Source organism: Choloepus didactylus, chromosome 5, assembly GCF_015220235.1.
Source record: "Choloepus didactylus isolate mChoDid1 chromosome 5, mChoDid1.pri, whole genome shotgun sequence".
NCBI lineage: Eukaryota > Metazoa > Chordata > Mammalia > Pilosa > Megalonychidae > Choloepus > Choloepus didactylus.
The window spans coordinates 143,063,923-143,084,099 of record NC_051311.1 but is presented as its reverse complement, the minus strand read 5'-3'; the positions used below and the strand labels follow the sequence as shown (position 1 = coordinate 143,084,099).

The window sequence follows — 20,177 nt, the reverse complement described above, 5'->3', positions numbered from 1 at the left end:
ATCTAGATTACATTTCTATTATAGTAGAAGATTACAATTCAGAACAGCTAACCCAAGAGAGGAAGACCGTGAGGTCTGAGAGGGTTCCAAATGTGAACCTTCTGTCATCCTCAGGGAGGCATTACCCTCCAGCATCAAAGTGTGACACTCCTCGAAGATTATTGCTGATCAACCATGGCAGCTCCCCTAAACATTGAAGCTTCATTTGGTAAGCATGATTGATTGAATCATTGGGCTCTCTGCTAAACTCAATCTCTAGCAACCCCATCCCTGAGGTTGGGCTGAAAAGTGGCTCAAAGCTCCAACCCTCTAACCAAAAGGTTGGTCTCTCTGGCTTGGCCAGCCCCCATCTTGAGTCCTCTCATTGGTATAACCTAAAGGTGTGGTCAGGAACCTATCACAAATAACGAAGACACTCAGATCACTTGGGAAATTCCAAGGATTGAGACGGTACCACTGTGACCCAGGAACAAAGGCCAGCCAGATTCTTTATTACACAAATATATTCCCTGAACTCTGGCATTTTTAAATGATTTCTCATAATTTAGCAATTTATATACTGTCTTTTTACTATTATGCATGTTCTTTGAATTGGTAAATATTTCTTTGTCTCCCTTTTATTGGTTGCACTTGACCTCAATAAACGGTACAGATTGTTTTTTTCTAATGAATGAGAAATCCAAAAAGTAGACAGTTGCTGGTGTTAATTAAGGGGTACCAGGACATCAGTTCCCTTGGCTTTGCTCATGGTCACCATCTGGCTGTTGTGGTTCTGGCAACATGGCCATGTTCCAGGCAGCAGAAAGGAGGAAGCAAGGAGAGGCTTACTGGTTTCAGTGAAGCCGAACTTTCTGCTTTTGAAAGAACAGCATTATATAGCCATCATAACCATAAGTGAAGTTGAGATATTTGGGTTTTGTATTTTTCTGTTTTTGTGTGTGTGTGTGTTTGTTTTGTTTTGTTTTGTTTTTTCAGTTGAGCACCTTGCCACCCTCCAACAAAATTGAGATTCTGTTAGTAAGGAAGAAGGGGAGAGTATGTTTTAGGTAATTAGCTGCCTGTCATACTCCCCTAAATGCTTGTTCTTTTTCCATATAATTTGCCATTCTGTAAATAGAGTCTTAATATTTGATTCAAATGAAAGCACATATTTATATTTGAATATTCCTGGTGGTTAGTGGGCTTATAGAAAAACAGAGCATTCCATCTATTCCAGGTACTTGATGATCTATATAGTATTAGAGATCACAAACTCAGAATCACTTTTACCTTCTACCTCCCTGAGAGTAAAGATTTATTCATTCCCTTCTGAAACATCTAGATTTTAAATAGAGTTTAAAATATAGACAGTGCCCTGCCTTCATATATGTTAATGAGGTTTAGAAGCGTCTCCCAATTATGTCTTCCAACCAGCTTAAAAGATAGAGCCCTAGCAATACCCCAAGAATAAATAAATATGTGTTATAAAAGAGATATCAACAAAAGGCTACATGGAGTTTGGAGGAAAATGAGATAATATTGGGTAATGGTTCATAGATGTAGTGGTATTTGAGGGTTGAGAATAATGATTGGTCCAGGTTGAATTAAATATACAGTAAAAAAGAGAAGTGCAGTAAACTCTTAACAAGGCATGTGATACAGCCAAGATCTTTGTGAGTTCCCAAATTTGCAGTTACAGAAATGTTTGTACCAGGCATACATGTGATAAATAACATGTCATATTTCCTGTGTGTTATCCTCATGCCACAAAAGTTATATGGAAATATTTGTACCAGGCATATGATATGTGACAAATCACATTTGTCATGTTCCCTATGTGTTATCTTCATGCCACAAAAATTACTCTTATATGATGAGCTGATTTTTATGTTACTTAGAATACTCCCTGAATCAGCTTTAGTTTTACAAATTGGTGGGGGATTCTTCCCCTTATTCCTTGGAGGGGAGAGGGCTTTTTTTCCCTGCAAAAGAGCAATGTTTTGTATCTTCATAAGAGCTAGCTATGTAAACCATGACAAATAGAGGACAAAAACTTTATTTTGAAGTATAGGATACCACATACTAGTGTTGAAATACACCAATGGTTCTCAAAGGATGGGGAAGGGAGGCTTGTTAGAGATGCAATTTCTTAACCCCTCCCCCCCCCACCCTGCCCATCTACGGAATCAGAAACACTGGAGGTGGAGCCCAGCAATCTCTTTTAACAAGCCGTCCAGATTATTCTGGTGCAAGTAAAGTCTGCAAACCATTGAATACACAATTCAAATTATTACCCCCAGCAAAATACAAATTTTATGTGTTGCAGAACTTCAGAGGTTACTTGCTCACAAATAGTCAAAATCGGAGCTTCCAGTTACTGTATGAAGAGAGAAAGCAGAAAGTTGAAAAGGATGTAGGAAAATGGACACTTTCATTTACTGTGTTTGAGACAGTGTACATTGGTTAAATTAATCATGATGAATTTGTATAAAAAAATATTGTACAGCTGTAAAATGGAAAAGTAAATGTGTATGTGATAACATTTAAAGATGCCCAAGAGGTAGTAACCAGGGTAAAAGCAAGTTGCAGAATTGTTGTGGCTACACAAGGAGCTATACATTTGTATGTTTGTATGTCACCGGAAATTCCTGGAAAAATACGCTAGATAAGCTGTTAATAGTTGTTACTGGTGATGGTGGGCTTGGGAGATTGAGACTGGGAAGGTCAACTTCAAATTTCATCCTTTAACATTTCACACTGTCTGAAATTTTATAATGAGCATTTATTACTTTCATATATTTTTAAAAACTGGTTAATTAAAAGCAACAACATTTTTTAAAGTGCCTTGGAACCATAGTGTAGAATGTCTTGATTATCAGTATAGAGTTTGTAATTAATTTGTTACAGAAGACTTTGAGTATTTTTTAAAAATAAATAAGTGATATGATCTGGAATGCATTTTAGTAGTCTGGTAGCTGAGTGTAGATTACATTAGCATGACTGGAAACTGGAAGTAGGAGAGGTTATTAAAATAAGTCCAGGTTAAAGATAATGAAGTCCTAAAATGGGTCCAGTAGAAAGAGGAAGCCAGAAAAGAGACAGATTACAGAGGTGAAATCTATAGAACGTCATAATTTTTACAAAGTGTTTGGATTATTCTTAATTTTTTCATAGTAGTTTGTGTGTTTCTTCTAGTTTATTTTGAATCATTTCCCGCTATTCATTGGTTTACTTTTAAAATAATTTGGGTATCGCATAAATACTTTTTAAATTAAGATGCATATAAATAACCTTCAATGCTATTATAATCTTTATTTTATTTTAAATTAGAGGTTGTAAGTTTTATCTTAGTATAATGGTGTACTTGAAGTCTAATGTCATAAACCTTACCTGATAGGATTTTTTCCTTAAAACAAGTCAGGAACAACTGTTCAATTCAGTTTTTCTGTCAGCAGGTGGCAGACTTGCCACTCCGCTATGGTGCAGTGCTACATTTCAAAATTAACCTTTCTTGCATTATGAACTTTTATGTTGACTCTATCACTGTTGCTTAAACCATTAATCTACAAAATTAAAATAAGTATGTATGTATGATAGTATCTTCTGCCATTATAAACTTAAATGCCATTTTGTATGTGTTTTTTTTCCATACATACTATCTTCCTCATTTTCAAGACGCTAGTAGATTACAAATTGTTTAGCAGTTGGTTAGAGTTGCTTAATATGTTTAGCAAGTTCCTTCTTGTAATTAGGTGGAAGTAGGTAGTCACATACTTAACCTGATGTGGGCAAGTGCAAGATCCTTCCTGCTCTAGTTATATCTTTGCCACAACTTTGCCCTGGTACATATCTCTCCTTAACCTTCCCTCAAATGTCCCACTTAGGGGTTGGGTTCAGAATACCATCGTTTAAAAAGGAGTACATTGTTATGCAGTCTTCCCCCATTAACAAAGGTCAATATGTAGTTTATCTTGATGTCTCTGTCAAATAGTCAGACTTATTCTAAGGGAATGAGACACTACGTAGATATTGATGGAGGGAGGCCAGGAAAAGGTTGCGGACCGAAGTATTATAGCATAGCTAAATGTTTCAAACTAAAGACCCACTGAAGTTACCTTAAGAAAAAGGGGGGCTATACTGAAAACTAGAACTAGAAAACAGAAACTCATCTCCATTTGAGTTAATTTAGCATAGTCTATTATCCTATAAACAAGGAAAGGGAACTAACATTTTGGGGTGCCTACTTGTGGCTAAGCACACTTTATTTAATACTTAAAACAGTCCAGCAGATAATTATTGTTGTAATTTTCTATTAACTTGTTTTGGAACTAGCTAGTAAGTAGCCGAGCTAGCATTCAGATCTGAATCTTGCTCTCTGAAGCTTTGGGGTGTAAAGCATGCCTCCCAATTAGGATGAGAATTACCTCTAAGTAAGGTGTGGTTGTGTTGGTGATTCAAGCTAATTAGATACTTTAATCTATTTTCTCTTTATTTTGTGCACAACCATGTATTATACATTATTTTCTCTTGGTAGGATACGAAAATCTATCCAGTGTTCTATAATTATTGTTCTATAATTCTGTGTCTGTTCTAAATATTATGGCTTACATAGTAATGATATACAGAATTTTCTTTCTTTAACAAGTGATATGTAATCTATGGTTTGAACACTAGATAATCTTTTAAGGGAACAGGGTGGCGTAATACATAATGTTTAAGAGTTTTAATAGTTGGTAAATTCTGGATTCAAATCTCAGCCCTGCCACATTGTAATGGTTAAGCCTTGGACGTGTTATTTAGTTTTCCTCAGCCTCAGTTTCCACATCTCTAGAATGCAGATGATTCACCTAAATAATCTCCTGCCCCCTTTTTTTCCTTCATGATATCATGTTATAAATTTGTTCTGCCTTTGTGTTAGTATTTTATTTCAGTTGGTGTTTTAAATAATTATGCCTTAGAAGAATTCCAACAGTATACTATCCTAAATATATCTTCCTGGGTTATTAAGATTAAAAAAGAGATGGTATAAATAAAGTAACAAACAATGCTTACCACAGGTTGTTAGTCAATAAATGTTCATTTGCTTATCTTCTCCCTGCTATTAATAAACAAAGCTATTCTTTTTCTAACTTTCTTATATGTATGATATTCTCTTATAACAGATTCAATTAAGCATTGCATTTAAAAAATTATTCCTAAACAATATTCCATTGAGTTCTCAGATTGGGAGATATAAGCAGAATGTCTAAATATATCATGCATATTTCTTAGATTAGAAAGTTAGAAATATTGGGTATAGGAAGATGTCCAGCATAGACTTTATGCCAAATTCTGAGCAACTGTTTTTAACCTGAGGATTTAGCACCCTTGACTCTAGGGCTAATCCTGGCATGCCTACCAGAATCATCATAGGTGATTAAACCAACTTGGTAGCACATTTGGAAACTTGGTATATATAATTGTATAATTTTGAACTATTGAAATGTAATTTCACTGAAATTATACAAGAAACCTGGGTTATTATAAAAACTTCCATATGTACTTGACTTGCGTTTTAATCCCTCCTAATACGCTTACAAGCACAGATAACGTGGCTAACTATTGATTTCAAGAAATTAACTCAAGGGGGTCCACAAGCATGGATTTCTGAGTATGTGTCTCAGCTTTTAGGAAGTTAATAATTAAGGACTTGTAACTATCTGAATTGAGATCCAGCTTTCTGTTCATTTTTACTTATTAACCTGTTTTATGCTCCATTTTCCCCTTGATTTTCTTTTTATTTCTCATATAATACATGTTGATAAAAGAGCTAGAGACTGTAAATAAAGCAAAAAGAAGTAATTATAATTTTAACACTAAAGGAAATCATAGTTTAGCAAGTGTGCTTCCTTTCTTTTTCTATATTACACTATTAAGTATAATTTTTCCCAAAATGAGGTCACACTGTAATGGTTTTTAATGCGATTATTCACTTAAAAATATTTTTCCTTGCCAGTAAACTTATATTTTAAGTTTACTGGCTATATTAAATTTTAATTTTAATGGCTATATTAAATTATTGCTTTTAATGGCTATATTAATTTATTTTAATGGCTATATTAAATTATTGCTTATATTTTGTTATTATATATGTATCATAATTTACTTAGCCAGTTCTTCATTGTTAAACATTTAGGTTATTTCCAGATTTTCATTATGATAAATAATGTATTGGTGAACATCCCTGTAGTGTCTGCCCATGTTCATGAATGTTTCTTTAAATGGAATTGCTGGGTCAAAGGGCATGCACAAATTTAAATCTCTTCTCTTGAATGTGCCCTCTACAAAGGTTGTACCAGTTTACATTTCCAGCAGCAGTATATGCAAGTACCTACTTCTCTGTTTTCCTAGCAGTGGATATCATTCTATTACTTTCAAAGTTGGAACTTAAAAAAAAAAAAAAATGGCCATTTCATTTTTGAATTGTCTGAGTTCTTTCTCTTGATTTGCAAGAGGTCTTTATAAAAATATTTAGCCATTAGAATGTTGGAAATATATTTTCTCCAAGTTTTTTGTTTTGCTTCCATTTTTGAGCAGCCTAAATGTGACCTTCCTTTTCAAATCCTAAATACTCCTTTAAACCAAAGTATTAAATCTTTAGAATGTTTTATAGGGCATAATTTGTACATGTGTCCTCATTTACATATTATGACTTCAATCAGTGGATGGCCAGTGAGAGGATAATATAGGATGTTGTTTAATTAGTTTGTATATCTTGCTAATTAGTTTGCCTTCCTTGCCATAGAATGAATAAGCCTACTATATTAAAAAGTAATAAGGTATAATTTTGTCCCAGTAGATTATTTTCTTTTTACCTTCATAAACGTGACTTCTATATCATGTCCATTTCTTCCAAAGATTTAGTAGCATATACACTTTCACCTTGTTATTTTGGAACATATAACTTTTTAAAACAATCTTTGTTATTTTCTTTTGGGTATAAGAGTAAGACATATTCATGACAGAAAATTTAGAAAATACCAAGAAGTGTGAAGAACAAAATACAGTCTCCTGTGAACCTATCATTCCTCTGTAACTATTATTGATTTCCATCTATTCTTGGAATGAATTTGATTTAGTGATGTTAGATGATTATTTTATTGTAATGTTGAATTTGGTTTGTTACTGATTTAAGTAACTGATTTAAGACTTTTGTGTCTGTGATCGTAAGTGAAATTAAGCATGTTTACTTTTTGTGTGCTCTTTGTCAGGTTTTTGTTTCAATGTTGTATACTAGTTCACGTCATAATTGGAATTAGATAGCTTGACATCTTTTGACATTTTGTTCAATAGTTTATCTAGCATGGGGAACCATCTGTTCTCTAAGAAGTTGAAAGAACTCATCAGTATAAAAATCCTTTTGAAGGTTTTTGAAGGCCATTCTGTAATAAAACTTACTTTTATAGATTCTGTTCTGTTACATTCCGTTGTTGAATGTAATGTATGTTATCAAAACTTTTCTAGGTTAAATAAAATATTTCAGTCTACTACATTGAGTTTATTAATATTAAAGGAAGTGAAAGGGCTACATTCTGTGGTTTCTTTTTTTGTGTACTTCTTAACCTAAAGTTATCACCTACTGATCTTCCATATGATTTCAAAGAATTCCTTGCTCTTATTAATTTATGAACTTAAATCTCTTTCAAAATAATTGTCTTCATTTCGTTTTATTTAATGGGTTTTTTTTGCACACCAAAAAGGGAGGATAGTAAGTTAAATCACTAACTTTGTGTTAATTCATTTAGATGTACTGAATATAATGCACCAATAATAAAACTAAAGCTTATATTACATAACCTTTTTGCTACTTTTAATAACAATATAGAAAATCCTAAGCAATAGTATTTCTTTTCAACAGACAGAATACCAGCTGTGTAATGTGGAAGGAGTCCAAAATTAAAACAGGAAGTTTTTCTTGTTCCCTTTCACGCACAGAGATCCAATTCTAATAAAATGGAAATGATTTCAGTCTTAAACATCTTGAAATATTAGAACACTGCATTTGAAAGGAGAGCTAGGAAAGAATCCCTTGATTTATGATGTTGTTAAAACATCATATTTTCTTGAACCTGACCTATCTAATGCAACATAAATGTCATTTCCTTTGAAGGAGTTGAAACTACAGAATTTTATGCTTTAAATAAGAAAATAAATAAAATATAGATCATGTTCAAGAACTTAATTTGAGTTTCTGAAAATGAAGTTGCTTTAGTCCTAGATTTTGCACAGACTTTTTAAGAAATGCATTGAGATTGAAACCATGAGTTTTCTTCAGTTTTCAGGTATGTCTTGTAAATTCATAAATATCGCTATCAACTTCACCAACAGTTACCTACCAGGATACATTTTTGGAATGATTTTAAATGAAAAACAAACATGAAAGAAATCTTCATTTGCCCTTCACTTTCCAAATAATTCATTATTTCATCTCTGTTTTTGCTCTTTGTTTAAACATTTTAAGCCCATATTCATAAAAACATTTGTAATACCTTGTTTCAATTCTGTTTTGAACAATCACAATATTGAAGTCAGTTGACTATTGTTTTCCTCAAGGAAGTTTTAAGAGAAGTCTGATGCCCAGTCTGATGTTTTGCGTATTTAAAAAATATCTTTCTGTTACATCATGTAACAATTTGCAAGAACAAGTTTTGCAAGAATTGGTATAGAGAGTATTATATCTCACCTCCTACTGAATTCTATCTTCCTTACATGGATGGCTTCATTGTTTTGTTTGGAATAATTTCCTAGGGTGTCAGTCAACTTCTATTTAGATTTAAGTTTCAAAATATATTCCATGGCCAAATGATAATTGGATTATGGTAACCTAACTATGAGTTAGTGATTAAATCTTAGATTGGATCATTGAAAAATAACTGTGCTTATTGCAGGTTTTATGTGGAATTATGAAGTAACTTATTTCATATGCAACTATTAATTAAGGAAATACCTTTATTCCCTTTACTTCCGTGCTCCAATATTAAAGACAAAATGAGTCAATCAGTTAATAAGTTATTAAGGTTTAAGTTGATAGATTTTTCTTTGGGTTTTTTCTTTCATTATTTCAAATTTCTGAGAAACTGATGGCAAAATATGGAGTCATGATTTTTAGCTTTTCAAGTTGATTGAATAATTGACGGTATCTAAAAAGTTCTAACTAGTTATTCATCCCTTTCTCCACTGATAAAGACATTGTTATAGGAGAAAAAAAAAAATAATCTTCCGAAAATTTGAGTACTTATCTGTAAGTAAGTAAAATGAGGATACTAATAAGATAATACCTTCTAGGTTTTTTGTGAGTGCTGTATGAGTTGAGGAATACCAAGTGCTTGGAAGTATTGGACACATAGTAAACAGAATAAATTTTAGCTATTTATGATCATTCTTAATAGGTAATAGAACTTATGAAAAGTTCTCTGCTCTTGGGCTCATGAATTTCATATCTAGACTTTACCTTTAGGAGCAGTATGAATAATTTGTTGCTATGACAATGAGTAAAGAAATGCCAAGGCAACAGGGCCCAGTGTGTACAAAGATGAAAGTTCATTGTGCCGCTAAAGAAGTCTGCCTTCAAGTGCTTCTTCTATATCCTTTATATTCCTTCTAAAAAAAAGGTATCCCAGATCTGTTTGAAAGGAAATTCAGTTACTTTTATTTAGTGCCTTGCTTGTGCTTTGTTCCTTTTCTGTAACATAGTTCTTATTCGTAGACATGTGTAGTCCTCTGATTTTGTGTTATGTGTATACTATTGCCTAAATACAGTATGATATAGTTTAAAAAAGAAGGTTGGACAGAGAGACCAGTGTTCAACCCTTATTCAAAGTAAGGTCACATACATAATAAGTGACTTAACTTCTCCATACTTCAGATTCCTTATCTATAAAAACGGGAAACTATTATCTTTATCTTAAGGTTTTACTAATTAAATTAGAATGTACATAAAGGGTCATTGCATATTGCCATGGTGCAGGCATACAGGGTAAGAAAGTTCTTGGTAAATATTAGTCCCTTCTCTGCTCTCATTTAAGTCACCCCAGCCTGACAAATGAACACCCTTAGAAACCAAAACATTCCTCTTGATCTACACTAGCCAACTTTCTTTTCATGCCATAAGGTTTTGTTTTGTTTTGTTTTTGTTTGTTTGTTTGTTGTGGGTTTGTTTTAGTGTAGAATAAACTAGTTGAATTCCTTACTTCTATGTCTATTTTAGAAACGTCATTGCAAACAGAATCCATTCTTTTGACATTGACTGGCTCTGCTTAATTTTTTTTCTCCCTGGTTATGGACATGATAAATGCTACTACTATAACTTTTTTAATAAGCCATTTTATTCCCTAAAGAACCCATTTATTTTATAAAACTCAAAAATCACCCCTTAATTCCATCAATGATGATGTCTTTATTTTTTATATTTCAGGCTATCCCGTTGTTATATAAAAATGCTTTTTCACTTCAAAATTGGACTCTTGTCGTAGATACTCTCTTAACTTTTTTCACCCAATAGTAGACCATGAATATCTCAATATGTCTGTAAATATTGCTTTCACAGAGCAGTATTGTCCAGTGGTTTACAAGCATGGATTCTAGAGTCAGAGAGTTCTGAGAATGAATCCGTTTCTGCCATTGCAAGCAAGATGCCTTAAATTGCTCACCTGTAAAATGAGGATAGTAATAAGATAATACTTTCTAGGGTTTTTATGAGTGCTCTGTGAGTTGAGGAATACCAAGTGCTTGGAAGTATCAGACATGTAGTAAACAGAATAAATTTTAGCTATTTATGATCATTCTTAAGAGATGTATAATTTTCCATTTTCTGTATATACCGCAGTGTATTCTTCTCTCCTATATTATTGAGATATTGGACATTTAGGTTATTTTCAGTTTCCCAATATTACAAAACAATTCTGCAGTATACATCCTTGCATCTAAATCTTTGTGTAGCACTTGTTTCCCTAGGATAAATTTCTAGACATAAAATTGGTGCATCAAAGAGAATGTTTATTTCTAAGGCTTTTAATAGCATTACTAAATGGTCCTCCAAAATAGTTGTGGAACTGTAACATTATTTGTTGATGAAAGTGATTCATTTTGAGTCATCTTTAAAAGTGATATATTTAAAATTCTTATCATTGCTAACTATATTAATATATTACAGGACAGTTAAGTCATCATTTTAATCATAATACGGAAGTATTTTAAAAATGAAATAACTTGCTGCCCTTGAGCCACCACTCTTTATTCCTTTTATAGCCTCCATTACTTACAATGTAAGTTTTCCTCATAGAAGAATGTTTTGTTATAAATCTTCTAATCTTATTAAAATAAAATAGGAGTGCCAATTTTTCATGTTTGGCAGAAACCAAATTTGGATAATTTGCTAGTCTTTTTTTTAAGCGATTTAAAAAAAAGTGTTTTGTTTTTAATAGCGAATGCTACTTTACAAAATTTGAATACTGAAATAAACTTTGGGTTAGATTTCTCTCGAACACAGTAAGAGAGGCTGATAGAGAAATTTATTTACATAAATGCAGCTTAGCTATGTTCATAATGATAAAGGCTTTCCAGAGCCTGTAGCCTGACTTATCTATCAGGTCCTGATGTGTCCTACCACTCAGGTTAAAAGCAAGACTGATTCTCTTAAAAAAATAAAAATATTTTTCTTCTCAACAATTTGACTACTTCTATTTCTAAGAAAGAAAATAACATTTTTTCATTTTTTTTTAAATAGAAATTCATTGTCATGGTTGTTTTTTTTTTCTCTATTTTATAGCAAATCCATGGATGGTATTGTTAAAATTTACAAACAATATAAGAAAATATGAACAAAAATGTAAAAATCACTTTAAATCCCATTTCCCTGTTGTAGACGATTAACATGCTATTGGCCACAGTTACATGCATCATTTCTTTTTGTTCACGTGTCATATGTGACCTAATCTTTTTTACTTTTTATTGAAAGATGGTATTCACACAGAAAAGAGCACATATCACACAAGTACACTGACAAACTGAAAAGCTCCATGAGGAAAGGAGTGTTTTTAAGGATTAATATAGAAGTTCCTTTTTTTCCTGCAGCACAAGTTACCAGAGCTCTGATGGTGCCAATTTACCTTCTCCTAACCATTACAGTTATTTCAACTGATGGTCTGTAGTGTAGATTGATAGTGACTAGCTCAGAGCTAGCATAATAAAGCCCTGTGTAGTAATGCGTCACAAGACTGTTTTTGCATAAGGCTTAGTTAAGGCTTTTGGAACCGCCCTCAGTTGCACCTTGTGCTATATTAGTGCTTCTCAGACAGGAAGAATTTTCTTTCGCTGGTGTAGCTTGTCCAGTTCCTTCAGGGTAAGTGTGGGTTACCTTCAGACGTGTGTATTGTTCATGTAAACAAATGAGTTTCTCTTGTTTAACTTTATATGATTATTTGATTCAATATCTTGTTGAAATTTTAGACATTTTAAAATACAAGTTTACAAAAGGAAAGTAGAATAATCCAGAAATATTCTAAACTGTCTTCTTTATAATTAGCAAGTATGACTGTGTAAAGCTTTGGAATGTCTTAGGTGTCAGTAATTACAATTATAGGATTTAATTTTAAGAGCTTCTTGTTTGACATGTTGATGTTAAGAAAAAGCAAACTATCCTCAGAAATTTCTTTCCAAAGGGGAAACAAGCCTACTAGAAGATCCAACCAATTTTTTATTAATTCAGTTGCTATGTTACTCAGTTTTTCTTGTAGACATAGAATTAAGCTTGTGTCCATAGAAATAGGAATGTTCCTTACAGCTAGTAAAAAAGATGATTAATTTTTATTTTATGTCTGTGAACTATACCCAGCATCAAAGAATGGGATTATACTGGTATATTGTTATGAATTGATAAAATCTGGGTTACTATCCCTAAGACCTGTAGCAAATTGTGTATTGAAAGTTAAGATTTAAATATGTATATTACTGTAAAAGCCTAGAGCGTGATGGCTAAATTGGATTTAGATAATTGAATTATTCATATTTTACATAGATTTTTTTCTTTAAGTCAGAAAAGTTAGATTCGTTCAGCAGACCATTTCTTAAAGCAAACTTGCTTGGTTTATATTGGCAGCCTATACCCAAGCCTTGTATCTCTGGAAAATCAAGTACTAGAAGAATTCGGAGTTATTAAGGATAATAGGTATAAATTGCTTAAATTTCCGTGTGCCTTGGTTTCTTCATCTTTAAAAAATGCTGTTAGATATTGGGAATAGGAAGGTAGGTAACTAGCCTTTGAAATCTATTTTTCCTCTTTGTTCCTCCCTTCTCTCCTCCTCCCACCTTTTACAATTCAGTTTCATTTTTGTTTCATATTTGTATTGAAAGTTTCACTTCCCAGGTTGTTTTTTCTCAGTCACTGCTCTGTTAAAAATCAAATTAGGCAGTATTACTTGAATACCCCAAGAAACTGATTTACAACCCTACTGAAATCACCTTGAACCTTATAGTTGAATTTTCCATGTATGGAAAAAGTGTTGCTTCTCCATCTCAACCCATAGTCACCTTAAGATGTGACATTTTTTAAAGCCCAAGTTTAAGACAAGTATTATAGATTGCTGGACAAGTATAAATGTAAAAATTGATTCATCATGAATATTTCGTATTGGTGCAGATACCCAGTCCATATTACACTAATGCATAAATGCCTTTTCTTTTGTAAATAACAAACAGCTTACCAGTTTCATTTCCTTATCAATGTAATATACATGTTTCTGCAAGTATCAAAGTAGTCACAACTTTTTGAGCTATATTAATGAATTTAATTTTTTTTTCACTTCTCTGAAAGTCAAAGTCATGTGGGACATTAAAAGTTTTTAATTTGCATTCAAATACTTTAAAACTTGTTTTAAGGCAACTAAGTTTTTCATGTAGACATATAAATTTTCATTAATTGATTTATTAACTATATTTCCAAGGTAAAGTTAATCATCTCATAATAAAGTAACATGATAGCTAAAACTTTCAGTTATCAAGTTTGTGCTATTTAAATGAAATTCTTACCTCTTGCTCCAGTCCTTAGCCTTGTCCTATATATATTTCTTGTAATTAACACTGGTATAGTAGAGACTTTAACCTCATGCTGAAAATATATAAAGCAATTACTTTGCAGTTACTTTCCAGTTGCAAAGAAGTAATCATCCACATTTAAAGATTCCAAAGACTTAAAACTTCCTTTAAGAGAGTTCATAGTTCATGGGTAGTATTTTCTATTTGTGAACACATCTTCTACACTTGATGTGTTTTTTCCAACAGCTCTTCTCTTGAAGCATCCGCAACAGATGACTGTTGGCAAAGCAAGCCAGAACTTTATATACCAAGTGTAGGTTTACAGCCCATTAGTTTAAAAATACCCTGCCCTAATTTTCAATGCCTTTTTTCAGATAGTGCCAAAATGCTGACATTTAAACGTCAGTCCTTATACTTTTATAATGATACAATCTTTAGGTGATTTTATATAAGGACCACAGTATCACTTTATGTGAGACTATTGCTGAACAAGGATAAATTCTGGTCAAATTGCCATTGAGGATTGGAAAGAATAAAAGATTTTTAGTTGAAATTTGCATACTATGCATGATCTATTACATATCCTTATAAAAAATAGTGCCCTAAAGTTGGCCATTATCCAATTTCTGATAATTTTTTTGTTTGTGTTTTGTTTAAATACATTTAGAAGAGATCATGAGAGAAGATTACTCTTTTACCTACTCACACTGCCTTAAAACAAAAAAAACAACTGAAAGTGAATGCTCTAAAAAAAAACCATACTTCAGGGATGGAGAGAAATCATGCTGCCTGGCTATGTGTAACAACAACAAAAAAATCTTAGATTCCCAGATATTAAAATGTATTCCTCACTGCTTGAATTCTGTTTTCCTTTGGACTTTTCAAATGTTTCAAGATTTTGTGGTATTTTTAACACTCTGCAGTATTTATCCACATTCTTCCTCTTTTTTAAGCTAATAAAAGGGGTTTATTTAAATAATGCCTTCTGAAAAACTCAAGCCCCTTTTCAGATATTAAAACACCAAAGAAAAGTTGTAATCATTTAATATCGTATGTTTTGGTGTCCATAAATTAAGAAGCAGACTTGCAAGCAGTTCCTATGACATCTTTATTAAAGATAGATAACCATGACAGAAAGAAGTGAGACCAATGAAAGTTTACTTAAATTTGTCTATAATCACCTAAACTAAAGACTACTAAACCTCAAACTACTACTATAATTTCATTTTGAAGGTAATGATAAAATGTTTTAAGATACGTAGTATGTGGGTGGATAGACGGATGTAACTGTAGGCATAGATAGATATATACTTATGCAGATATTACATTATTTTTCAGATGTGAAAAATCAGAAGTTATCATCTTACTATTTGAAAAGCCTATGTTTACTCAACTATAAGATACTATAAATTATAAGACTGTCACTAATAGCCTTTCTGAAAGAGGAGGAAAAGTCCTTTTTGATAAGATATTTCCCAATTTCATAGACTCTTCATTGGAAGATGAGGACTGGATTTTAGAATCTGAGAAAATTTGATATAGATGCTATAATACATTTTTATTATAAAGAACACAGATCTGATGTCCAGTTCTATTACTAGAGTTCAAGAAAAAATAAAATTTTTCAACTAATTTGCCCTTTTTTTAATAGTGCTTTGGTTATAACATTTTATAAAATTTAAAATTTATTCTAGATAAAGAATAAATTAAAAGTAAAGTCATTATGGAACAAAAAATAAATAATTTCCCCTCTTATTAATACTGCAAAAAGAACAAAATAATAATTAGGGATATTTTTTAAACAACTTCTTTTGGTTTAACAAATAAATACATATCAATCTAACCCTAATCTCTAAAATGCTCAATCGACAGGCACAATCACATGCCTATTTTGTGCCAGACACTCTGCTAGATTCAAATACAACTCAGATCTTAGTTATATCATTTCACAGAATTAAAGATTTTAATATAAGAAAATTTAAGGAAAAATGGGACTTATGTATATTCTGTTTTTCTGTACTTTGTTCTGTTTATATTCCTATGTTATTTCAACAGTAGTAATGCATAACTTTCCCACAAGCTTCATTCTTTCATGTAGAGAAAAAGGTGATAAAATTTTCCTGAAATAAAGCATTTTCTTACAAATATGTACTTCACTTTAAATGTTTATTTACATATTATTAACACTATGTAAGTTATAGGAGAGCTTCAGGTTCTCCATACCAATTTTTTTGTTTTGTTTTTTTCTTTTTCCATATCCAAATTTTAACCCAAAATATTACCAAATAGAGTAAACCTTTGCTGAGCTTCTTAGGAAAGACAAAAGATGCCTGCAATAACTTGGTCTTCAGATCATACCAAAAGTACCATCTTAGTATGCCATTAACATATAAGAAGATCCTGAAATGCATGTATGTCACATGTACCTTTTCTTTCCGTTTTCTGTGACATCACCTGGGAATATCCAGAAGATTGGATAATCAAGAAATGACTAATCAAGAGTCTGCTGTACATGTGAAAATGGTGGGTATTTGAAATATTTTCAGTTCCACTTGTTAATGGTGAATACTCACCACTTTTACCTCTATCTCTAACCAGGTAATTAATTATGGGACTATAAAATTATACAGATCTTTCTTCACAGTGCTTGGCACATAATAGAATCTCAAATATCAGTTGTATTGAATTTCAACTTAGCTTTGAAATTTTTTTGCTGGAAATATGGTGTGCATGATAATGTTCTCCACATATAAAATGTCCACCTTGTTCCTTTTTATGCTTAATTTTTTTTTCCTCAGCAACAACTCACTTAAATCATATAGTGTAACTAATTTTATCTTAGGCCTCTGAATTAAAATGACAGGCATTCAAATTAAAAAAAAAAAATACTTCTTGCAGGACAGTAGAGTTCATTACATGATAGACACTAGGATGTGGTAGAAAAAAGACAGGCTTTGGTGTCAGCACTGACTTCAAATCTTAACTTAGTCTTTAATCTCTGTGACACCTTTGAACAAGGACAATAACCTGGCTTTTAAGAGATGGATATGAAACCACCAACCTCATGTTGTTCTTACTTGTATTTAATGAAAAAGTACGTAAAGTGCTTAATTATACATAGTCACTCAGTAAATGTTAATCTCCTGTAAATGCTAGTGAGTGTCTTCACCATGTAAGTAGATATTTATTTGTACATATGGGAAAAGAGTTCTCTTCAATTTCCATATTCATGATGACGAAAATCTTAAAAATCACAATTTTCCCCTCTCTTTTAAAGAAGACAATTGTATGTGGTAATCTTTCTTATTTTCTGTGTTTTGTTGTTTGTCATTGTCGTTCTTCCTCTTCTCTTTTTATCTTTTCACCTTCTCTTTCTCCCTAGCTTTCTTTTTATGGTTTGAGGCTATAAACCAAAACATGACTTAGTAAACAAAATGTTTTGTGGCATAATTAATGAATTTCTTGGTTCATCTTCACTTCCCTCAACCAGTGCATGATTGGATATGAAATCCTTTGAGTGCTGATTAAATCGTCATCAGTTTAATTATTGCTGTGAGTTTGAAGTATATGAAATTGTCATTTTTAAAAGTCAAATATAGCCCAATATTGGCAGTTTCTTGTGGTTCAGACTTACATAGGTATGATCTTTGTATTCATTGCATGATCACCATTTGATTCATTTGGGTTGAACATATATCTCTGATACATGAAATTAAACGAGTCTAAAACTTTTCTTGCTTGAGTTGATTTTTTTTTTAATCACGACTGATGTAGGAATTTCCTACCATTAAAAAAAAATGTAATAGTACCCTTTATATAATTTGTTGTTACTTGGGTTCCAGAACACTGTAGCATATATTTCTCTCAGAAGCAAGTAGCAAGTAGTCAACCCACAGGTGTTCATACTATTGAAGGAAAACAAGCCAAAACATGATGATTTTTTAATTGCATTAATTTTGCATTAATGCATTAATTTATACAATTTTTACCTTGGGTTTGCTTTTCTAAAAAGGTTGATAGATCTCTTAGATTGACAACAACTTAGGATATTATTCTTAACGTCTCATGATTTGGCTCCAAATCTCTTTCCAGACACTCTCCCCTCCATGTCACTTAAATTCCAGACAAACAGAGCTATTTCTTTTTTCCGCATTAGAACCTATATTTTGATTCCTTCCTATCTTTCCTCCTCCCCAATCTCAGCATACCCAAATCCTGCTTCTCCTCCAAAGCCCAGCTCAGTTGACTCTTCCTCCTTTGGCCCCAGCAAAAGTCATGTCAGCCTCTTTTGAGTTTTCCTTGTATTTTATCTGAACATCTTGGGCAATATATTAGTTATTTGGGTTTCTTTGTTACAATCCTCATTGAAGAATATGCATCTTGAGGGTAAGACGTATACTTTACTAAAACTTTTGTATCCCTTACAGTGCCTTACAGCTTAATGAATATATGGTGAGTGAATGAAAGAATTTGGCCTATACTGCCTTAATATGGAGACAGGTCAAATATGTGATAGGCAGTTCTATATCTAGAACTTAGGAATGCACAATATTCCAAATAAATCACAGAACCATCTATATATATGGTTAAGGCTACCAGATTGAATAAATGACTTTTAATCTGTACTTCTTATGTAGTTACATAGTGTTAATCCTGATATTGCAGTGCCTATTGTTTTGTCCCAATGCAGTATTGAGATCTTTTGTCTGTACCAAATATGAACTCTGGGAAACTAAGACAGAATAGTTCCTCTGAGAGCTTTTGACCAAGATTCTTAAGGGAATTAAATGAATTTTTATGTGGGCCATTTTCAGAAAATTACAGGTAAATATTTTTAGGAGAATAAGGTGATTAAAAACTTAGAGATGAGCACATACATAAATTATTTTTAGTTTAAGAGTAATAATTATTATAAATAGAGTGCATTTATGTATTATCTTTTTAATCCAAATTTAACATTATATTTTTAAATCAAAGCTTAAAAAGAATTAAACTTTGAAGTTGTCATAATCTCACCCTGGGCATTAGGATGATCAGTAGTCTGAGAGATTACTATTGGATTGATGCTAAGCCCAGCAGTTTGGTGACTATACCATGTAGATACTCATTAATACTTTGTTCCCATGTATTTTCAAGTTCTAAAATCTAATATTGCTGTAGAGTTGTGAATAGACTGGCAAAATTTTGAAGTCAACTTCTTTAGAAATTATTGCTTTTTGAATATGGAAGTGTACTAATGGTTAGGAGTTTGTTTTATCTATGTAAATAAAATATATTAAAGATGAGTCAAGATAAATGCATTTTAGGTTTTTCTTCCTCATGTTTTAGGGTTGATTCAGATTAGGCTCCAGTCAACCAGCTTACTCTGATTCTTGTCAGGAATGCTTTGCTTCTTTCCCAACATTTTATATTATAGCCTTATTAATAAAATGAATTCATTTTTTTTTTTATTTCTAATGCTGGAGATTTAGGGGCCTTAGTTTATTATCTATAAAATTGTATCATAATCAAATTGAAAGGTCTTCAAACAATTCTAAATAATTTGCCATTCAAATTTGAAGTATAGTTGTTTTATGTTACCACACAGGTGAATTTCCACACAGGTGGATTTTTTCGTCCAAGTGGAATTTGGAAGAAGGGCATACTCCTACAGTATACTGTAGGAGTTAGGGTTACCCCTACAGTATGCATACTCCTACAGTATGCTCCTTAGTTTTCTGATATTCAGTGACACACTTCATATAGTATTCTCTGATTATATTACTTAAGCTGCATTCTAAATATGAGTAAAATGCCCAACATCTCAAGTTCCTGAGAAGAATTTTTCACATACTTCAATGACATTGTATGTGTATTAGGGGTGAAAGTATATCATATATTATCATATAGTCCAAATCAGGTATGATTATCATTTTTATATTTCTTATACATGTGTCCTCCACCCTACTGTGTTCTCTAGGGAAAGTAGCTGCTCGGTCATCTGCTGTTTTCATCACTATTTCACTCCAGGTCTATTTGGGTATTCACTACTTACTTATCTGGAAATGAATGGTTGAATGTTGTACAGAAGCAGGGATGCATGCCAATGCCTCTGGCCACTGGTTCTCTTTCAGGCCCCAGCGATTTAC

At 32.2% G+C, this 20,177-nt stretch overlaps 1 protein-coding gene across 7 annotated transcripts in view; it reads left to right on the top strand.

Moving 5' to 3' along the window:
- NT5C3A (5'-nucleotidase, cytosolic IIIA) overlaps positions 1 to 20,177 on the top strand; it is a 76,690-nt gene that overhangs the window by 42,285 nt on the left and 14,228 nt on the right. The window contains exons 1-2 of one of the 7 annotated variants that reach the window (XM_037837039.1): positions 28 to 208; positions 16,518 to 16,572. The exons of 1 other annotated variant lie outside the window; for it this stretch is intronic. In XM_037837039.1, the coding sequence (XP_037692967.1) occupies positions 16,537 to 16,572 (36 nt within the window). In that variant the 5' untranslated portion in view covers positions 28 to 208; positions 16,518 to 16,536. Of the gene's footprint in view, positions 1 to 27; positions 209 to 12,272; positions 12,359 to 12,495; positions 13,184 to 15,809; positions 16,573 to 20,177 lie in introns of those variants that run through there. 5 more of the 7 variants (XM_037837037.1, XM_037837038.1, XM_037837040.1 and 2 more) reach the window with 5 other exon arrangements.